General features: G+C 35.5%; 2 protein-coding genes across 3 annotated transcripts in view; one reads left to right on the top strand and one right to left on the bottom strand.

The window, feature by feature from the left end:
- LOC107618770 overlaps window positions 1-1,327 on the top strand; it is a 2,725-nt gene extending 1,398 nt beyond the window's left edge. The window contains exon 2 of the mRNA XM_016320912.1: window positions 976-1,327. Coding sequence (XP_016176398.1) covers window positions 976-1,125 — 150 coding nt within the window. The 3' untranslated portion in view covers window positions 1,126-1,327. The remainder of the gene's footprint in view (window positions 1-975) is intronic.
- The window catches only part of LOC107617891 (phosphatidylinositol-3-phosphatase myotubularin-1), a 14,051-nt gene continuing 8,759 nt past the window's right edge, over window positions 3,121-8,412 (bottom strand). The window contains exons 11-19 of one of the 2 annotated variants that reach the window (XM_016319768.2): window positions 7,638-7,737; window positions 7,410-7,523; window positions 6,859-7,028; window positions 6,660-6,744; window positions 6,300-6,506; window positions 5,754-5,813; window positions 5,586-5,650; window positions 4,387-4,666; window positions 3,121-4,132 (exon numbers count right to left, since the gene is read on the bottom strand). In XM_016319768.2, coding sequence (XP_016175254.1) covers window positions 3,611-4,132; window positions 4,387-4,666; window positions 5,586-5,650; window positions 5,754-5,813; window positions 6,300-6,506; window positions 6,660-6,744; window positions 6,859-7,028; window positions 7,410-7,523; window positions 7,638-7,737 — 1,603 coding nt within the window. In that variant the 3' untranslated portion in view covers window positions 3,121-3,610. The remainder of the gene's footprint in view (window positions 4,133-4,386; window positions 4,667-5,585; window positions 5,651-5,753; window positions 5,814-6,299; window positions 6,507-6,659; window positions 6,745-6,858; window positions 7,029-7,409; window positions 7,524-7,637; window positions 7,738-8,412) is intronic. The other variant, XM_021110397.1, reaches the window with a different exon arrangement.

Below are 8,412 nucleotides of genomic sequence, written 5' to 3'. Positions count from 1 at the left end.
AAAAAAAAAAAAAAACACAAAACCTTTTCAATCCCTTGGTATTTTGTCTGAGATTTATGAAAACTGGAAAGTGCTACCTCTTTACTGTGGCAGCTGCGCGTTTGTCTGCTCTGTCTGTGTAGTTTTTGTTCTCCTTGGTGGTCCATACTCTTGCGAAAATTTCTGTCCTAGAATGCTCACCTGCCGCCCCACATGTATCTCTGTCAAGAATGATGACATGAGGTGTATTATCAACAAATTAGGAGATAATGGCAAAGATTGCTATCGGATCACTTTGAAGGTTTCCATTTTGAAAGATCCAGCTTGTGTCACATGAGAGAGGTTTCAATTAGATTAATTAAATTAAGAGGGGGTTATAGTTCAATTAGTCAGATATGATTCATGCTATTGGAATCTATTTTCATTCCTAGCATGGTTGCCTACAACTGCATATCTGCCTTTACAATTGTGTACATGCCGATGTTAAGAACAGGGCTAGCAGGCAGGCTATGAGTAGTTAAGGGAAGGGGAAGAGTCTATTTATGGGAATATGGGAAGAGGTTGATGACATTAAAACATTTCACTTTGATTTTTCATTTTTTTCCCCCTCTCCACTGTGGTAGGTGAATCAGTTTTATTAAGTGGACAGCTTGATGATATTAATAGAATCTGAATCGAAAATCTATACAAACCATCACGGTGTTTCTTCTTTTTTGTCCTCTGTAATTGGAATCAATCAAGCAAGTGGGCATCCTTTTCCCTGATTGCAATGTATCTTCCCTGTATAGTTCTGCTGCATTTGTTCTTACTGTTTTCATATGCTTTCCTTGTACTTTCTCCTTTCTTTCATAAGGTTGAATAATTCATTTAAGCATTAATATGCCTTTTGGGGTTTGACTAACGAGCTTATATTTAAATTTATTCTGATGTTCTCTTAATATGTTGCTCACCTCTTCCATGGGCATTTTCTCATGAGAATGCTTTATTTGATTATAGGTTTATGCATTAGGAGCATTGTTCATTTCAAGTTGGGTTTGGGCAAGGTGGAATGAGAGGAAGGCGCAGGGTAAGTCTCCCAATGATGGGAGGGCTGAAGGAAGCCATTCCGATGATAGTCGTCGTTCTTCCGACGACAGCAATAATTAAACCTTCCAGTAGATCGATCGGATGTTGATCTTTTCAGACATCGAATAGAAAATTACATTAGCGATATGCAACACTACAACAGAAATGCTTTCACAGTATCATATGAATGGAAAGATTGTTTCATTTTAATAGGCACATGTTATAACAGATGAAGTGGTGATATTTATCAAAGTTCGTATATGATTTACCTCCTTTTATCTCATTGATTCTGGCTTTTTTTAAGATCACAGTTCAAATACCAGATCGCAGAAGCTATTACTGGTTATACGTTTGGTCTGATTGACAGCTAAATGATTATCCTAAGAATTTGTGACCAAACAAGAACCCCCCAAAATTTTGGATTTGGATCCTCTAAAGTTTGAATTTCACTTTAAAAAGTAAAGTGTGATCTCTCACCATTGATTTTAAAGGGTAGAAGATCACACTTTACTCTCTAAAGTGAAATTTAAACTTTAGAGGATCTAAATCCCAAAATTTTTTATTCAGATGTAGTAAAGGGACAATTAGGTCGTTTGAGATTTTGATGTTAGACTAATTAGATTCTTTGTGTTTGTTTGGGTGTCATTATTTTGTTAAAAAAAAGATTTTTTTTCAATGAAAAAATATTTTTTTTAGCGTGTTTGGCAAATTTCTAGTAGTAAAAGTAAAAGCACTAGAAAAATAAAAAAAAAAATATCTCTTTTGAGAAGCTGTAATTTACATCTTTTTTTAGAAGATCTTTTTTCCTTAGAAACAGATGTTTTTCATATAATAAATAAACAAAAAAGTACTTTTATATTGTTATATCCAAACATAATTGATAGATAAAAAGATCTTTTTGCATGAGATATCCAAACATAAAATTATTTTTACTTCTCCATGAGATCTTTTAAAAAAAGATAACTCGAGAAAAGATCTTTTCTTAGAAGCTCACACAAAAAAGATCTTATGGAAGATGAAAACGCTAACATATGTACCCACGCTAAATCGAAATTAAACTTGTACCACGCAAGATGCCTTCTGTGTGACAAAAGTACCATGTAGTGTTTTCATCTTTTATGGATACAAATGGTCATTTATTCTAAAAAAATGTATATAATTGATTAGACATATTTTTCATAAAAAAAATATGTATTTTTAACAAGAAATTAATAATTAAAAATTTTTTTATTCTTATAAAATACACGTTTTCATTGTGTGTAAATGGGTTAGACTGAAGGCACTTCAAGCACTATCACTATCATCTTGACCTCTTCAATCTAGACGAAAGAGGTCAGAGATAGTAGTGAGGGTGCTTGAAATGCCTTCACGTCAATTCCAAGACGGCGGTTACAGGTATCTGCAAGTGAAAAAATATTTTATAAAAGCACTTGTATTTAAATAACATGTAAAAAATAGAAGTGAACTTAATGCATTCAAAGATATTGAGAATTTTGAATTTATAATAAAAAATGAGAAAAAACTGGTGAAGGGACTAGTTTGGTACACGACATTCAATTTCAGAGATTAAAATGAGTCACTTAAATACAAAGTAAGGGACTAATTTGGCGCATCTACAATGATGACATAATGGACGACACGCGGTTACGACACGTGGCACAAACGGACACGGCCAAACCATGGAGTGACACGTGTCACTAACAGCCATATCATCAAGCCATGTCATCACGTTGTTAATGGAAAATGGATCACAGACTAACGTGGTACACTTTTATCAATCTCAAACGATTTTAGTACACAACGCCAATGTCAGAAACCATTTTAGGATTTAACTCATTTAAGTGCTACTCTTAATTTTTCAAATTTTAAAATATGTTAATAATTATTTAATTAATTAGACATCTGAATTTTAATTTCAATTTTACCTTTCTTTTTTAACCCGTTCACGTTGTTACATTCATTGTTCACCTATACTTTCTCATGAACCAATTGGGCAATGAAATCTTTACTCAACATTACAGTGAACATCACACACAGAAGTTGTTAATGGTATAAACTTGACTCAGCAGTGCAAAAGACATGTAAAGATCAATCGATCTACTTCATAAAATATATGGCAACATCTTATTCTTGCTATACATCGATCTCTCAAGAAATGCTAAACTAGGAAAAACTTGAATCATCTGTACAAAACTGAGTTTATTAAACTATAAAATGTGATCAGTGGCTATATCTGCCACTGAATCTACAATTATACATATGCATATGCATATAATATATAATATAATGAGGACCACCATGATGCACATCAATCCAACACACCTACCATTGTTGAAGCTTAGTGAATGCCAGCACCAAGATGGTCTCCACCCAACTCTTCATAGGCTGTACAGTTACCGGAACCCAATAAAAATGACCGGGTCCACATTTCTTTCTCCCCAAGGAGTATTTAAAATTCAAGAACTATCAACTATTCTCATTGTAGAAAGAAACCAAAATTGGTTGATGTGGCTGCCTACTATTGGTGTTTTCTAGTATAGGAATTAGAAAGTGAGAACTACTATTTTCACTCAGGCTTGAAATAACTATCATCAATGGAGAGTTTGTCAAATGCATCAAAATTTGCCCTAAGACCAACGAACTGGCTGCTTAGTTGAGCACAACGACCATTGGGCCATCTGCAGCCTCCATCTGCAGAGCGAAACGGGCATAGATTCTCACATACACGACCGATAGGGCTGTTCTCATCATTGTCGTCATCATCGGCTGTAACTGTTACTGCAACAGCCAGATCCTTTTCATCATCAAGCGTGATACCATCTGATCCTTTCTTGGAGCAATATAAGAAGTTTTGTGCTGTTCCCAATGGATTACTTTCAATGTCCACAATGCAATCTCCAGTATTGGAGAAGTGAACCTTGCACCCAATTGACTGAATTGCACGCTTTATAGACATGTTTTCTTTGTTTGCCCTGTTGGCCATATTCATAGCTGAGCTGTTTTGCTGCTTCAAATTTTGTAATTCTGCGTTCAGTGATTCCATGGCATTTGAAATTTCTTTTGATTTACGTTCTGCCACTTCTTTGGCCTGTTAACATAGCAGAATAAAAGGATCACCCGGCATGTCAACATTCAACAAGTTCAATGCATTTGGGACCATGAAAAGAAACAGATAATCATTCATATAGTTAATAAGTGCCCAGTCAGACAGAAAAGTAGAATGAGGAAACCACCGAAAGTAAGGACATACTAACATGTATTAGTGTAATAGCTATGAAAAACAGGGATGACGTAGCTTTCAAATCTGACAGCAATAATAAGAAAACGGGGGGAAATCACTACCTTCTGCAACTCGGTGTATTTCGTGATTATCTTCCTACATTTTGCTTCAATCTCCCCAGCTTGTGCTTCTTCAGGGCAGGCCCAACGAAGGTGGAATTGGGGCCATAATGTTGGGGCTAATGCTGCTGCTGGGGGCAGAAGAGGACCATTGTGCTTCAGTGGGTCATAGAAAGGATTATAATGTACATGGGAACCTCCTTCTAAAGCACGCAAATCAGCCAAGTATACCCACATACATCCACAAGTTTCAGAAATATTGCATTGTAGCCTCTCCTTCTCACTGAACAAAAACATGAAATCAGAACAAAATAGAATATCCACAATAACAACAGTACCACAATTGCAATGCCCGGGTGCCTATTTCACACTTACATCTGACACTTATACACTTACAACAGATTTGGTCCTTTGCCAAGTCTTTAAACATGTACATGGAATGTTGCTTACACCGACTTCTAGAGTAAGGACAGGTATTACCAGTTTAGGATAGTTAAGGCATAAACTAATTATGTGCTTCTACTCAATAGCTTAATAGACATAATTCATTAGAAGAATTAAGTACCCCTGTGGTATAGATATATATCTAAGAATGAAAACATAAGTATTATAAAAATCATAAAAGGCAAAGGAAGATAGATATTATTTGGAGGACACGACCTGAAGATCCAACCATTAAGGAGTGGAACATATTAATAATGGCAACCGAAAATGTTGACAAGCATCCCATCAAATCCTGGATATATCGAGTATTTTGCATTTAACAAGTCATATATTGATGTAATATATAGGAGAATGTTATTTGATTTGCATATTCACTGAAATACTTTTAGACCATATTGGCAGGAAACACTACTTATAGCAAGTTAGCAACCACATTTATAGTAGTATAATATTACCTTTTTCATGGGGAAATAAAAAAAATTGTAGTGACAAATTACAAGACATAACTATGCGCAACTGTCTCAATATCAGCTCAATTTATATATACTGCTATATTATTAGCATTCTTAAATCCGGGATTATGTCTACAAATGCAGCCCAACCAACAGCCACTTCAGCACCAAATTCAACTAACATTTTACTATGGATGAGTGCTTCACAATCAATGTTCAAAAGGAAACCAGCATATCACGAAATGCATGCAAAACAATAACCATATCTTTCCATGGTAAACCAAGTTGCTAAATAAAGGAAAATACCTATTACATAAGAAATTTCCAAAACGACATGAAAGCATGCTGTCTAAGAAGTCCACTAGAAAAGCCTGAATCATCAGACAGTACATGTTAGCAGAAGGAATGATAATAAAATACAGAATCAGATAAGGATAAATCTTAGCAATAGTAGCCATGGAGAAGGATCCATACCGCAGAAAACTCAAAAGCAAAGGGATACATCCGCAACAATTGAGAAACACAATCAACCCACTGGAAACATATAAAGCAAGAAAGTGAGCTCAAGATGAACACATAAATTGGAACTGTTATGCAATGTGTAAAATCAAACCATCCAATTATTCCCTAAATGTATAGAGAGAAGAGCAAAAATAAAGGAATGGCCATCTCAACAGTCATGCCCACTTGCAGGAACATATTCCCCATGTTTATTCTTCTTGCCTACTTGTTATCAGTAAAATGAGATTGACTAAGAAGTGATAGGTTAGATCAATCTCATCACATCAGCCAATGTCAAGTCATTAAGCTTAAGATACATGTAAAAACATTCATGGCCTTGCATCAGCAATATATAGCTTTCTGGAAGAGATTAGCTTGAGGCTTCAACTTAGAGGAGAAAAATAGGAAAGTAATATGTTATCAAATTGTGTTATGAATCTTTCAATTTGAAGGTCAAACTTCCATGAAAGTATTGCATTTTAGCTAAATGATATAGAAGAAGATATTCAAGGAAAAAACCTGCAAAAAGATGGGAGAGTAGTTGTTAGAAGTTTGTGCATGAGAAGACGACGGAGATGTAAATGCTCCTGATGGCTGCCGTCCAGGTGATGCTGCAAAATTGCTAGATGAAGGCTGCCTAGTTAACTCACTTCCAGAGAAAGCTGGCAATCCCACACGATCACAAAATGGATGACCAAATGCTAGCCAATCTTTTTCAACAAGTGCCTGCATAAGGAAGACAACTTAGAAGCACAATTAAAACATTTATTGATTTATTTTCAACATATGAACACACAAGAACGGAGCTAACTAAATGGCAAGTGTTCAATATATTTATTTTTTGGTACAAGAGTAGAATGAGTAATGCTAGCTCGTTACCTGAAACCCATTGAATGTCCGATAATATGGATCAAGCAACAAATTAGCAAGTGCAACCAACTGACTTGTTCTATCCCAACCATCGCTGCACAAAAAAGAGTCAGCTTCACGATATCAAACAATCTTTTTTGCTTTGGGTGACAAATCCATATTCAGATCTCATAATTCTGAGTAGCAAGAAAATACACCAGCATGGCACCTGCAATGCACAAGAACAGAAGCCTTTTCCATAGCAATACGAGCAGCAATCCAAGCTGAACCAGCCAAAACATTTTGAACATGCAGTAACCATCCACTGTCCCCAAGGGTTGACACTGAAGCAGACATGCTACTTAAGTTTCCTCCACCCCACGTTGACCCACCATGTCTCTAAATAGAAACCATAGGAACAGTCTTAATACAACTCATGTAAAGGTAGAAAACAGACTATATTAATTGAACCCATAAAAAGATGCACTAAATGCCATTCATCCAAAATTCTAGCCAAACTAAATCATCTTAATGTGTTGTGATTTTTGGGATGAAGTTTTGGGCAAGAAGTAACAAATGGGCATTAGAGGGAATAAAAGCACTATTTCTATTAAAATAAACTAATTAGTACTCTTGTGCATATACCATGGTCCACAGTCAACAATTTACTATAACTATAAAGGTGAGAAGTACAACATGAATCTAGTAACTAAAGCTCAAAAGCACGTGATTCAAATAGTCAAATGACAAATAACTATATCTTAAAATTCATAGACTGACCAAAAATGATGACATTCCATCTGATGAGGCTCTTCCATGAGTGTCCAAATATTCTCTGAGCCGAGCAAAGCTGTCTCTCATTGCATGGATGTTGTCTATCCCAAAAAAGACTATCTGAAAATATAAATAAGAATGTAGATGCTTAGCAGTTCATATCAAATTTACATTTGCAAAAAATTAAAAAAAAAAAAATCATCATCAGACAGTTCAAGCCCAAGCAAGACACACCTCTGACTGAAAATAGTTTGATGATGATTCTGAGCCACCACCCATGGCTCCATTAGCTAATGCATTTTTCCTAGGCCTTGCATCAGCAATATATAGCTTTCTAGAAGAGAAATAAAATCAATCACAATATTAAAATACAATAGCTGATGGAGGACAAGACTCATTACTTCTCAAGTAATATATTATTTTTCCCTCTTGTCTAGTTACTCCAATATTTCTGCTGAGTAAACCATGAATCTAATATGGTATCAGCGCCTATCCAAGCTAATGTTATTGGGCCACCCACCTGCAAATGTTTACGCTCATTCCTGGACATGAAGGGGGTGTATTACAAGTCTTACACCTCTCAAGAATAAGATCTCTAGATAGTTTATAAGTGTGAGGCATCTCTCATCCCATGAGCTAGCCTTTGGGTTGAGATAGACCACTTAATCTCAATTATTATATGGTATCAGAGTCAGGATATCCTCCTTGAGCTTTCTAAAACTCTTCTGTTATAATTGGCTCTTTGTTGAAAGTAATTTTTCAGTTCTTGGTTGAAACTAATATGACTACAGTATTCTCCTTTTTCCAAATCCACAAACACTTGTTTGAGTTGTTTACGTTTACTTCTGCTCCTATGTTGTTCCACTACCATCCATGGGTTTTGTTATTACTTCAGTTTCCTATTTTCCCAAACCAAGAAACACTTGTTTGAGTTGTTTCTCCTACTTCTGCAGCCATGCATAACCAGTAGCACAATCTGCTCTTCTTTTTTTTTTTTTTTTTAATTTAA

The sequence above is a fragment of the Arachis ipaensis genome, chromosome B09 (genome assembly GCF_000816755.2).
Source record: "Arachis ipaensis cultivar K30076 chromosome B09, Araip1.1, whole genome shotgun sequence".
Lineage (NCBI taxonomy): Eukaryota > Viridiplantae > Streptophyta > Magnoliopsida > Fabales > Fabaceae > Arachis > Arachis ipaensis.
The sequence above is the reverse complement of the archived record's forward strand: the minus strand, read 5'-3'. Positions and strand labels throughout refer to the sequence as shown.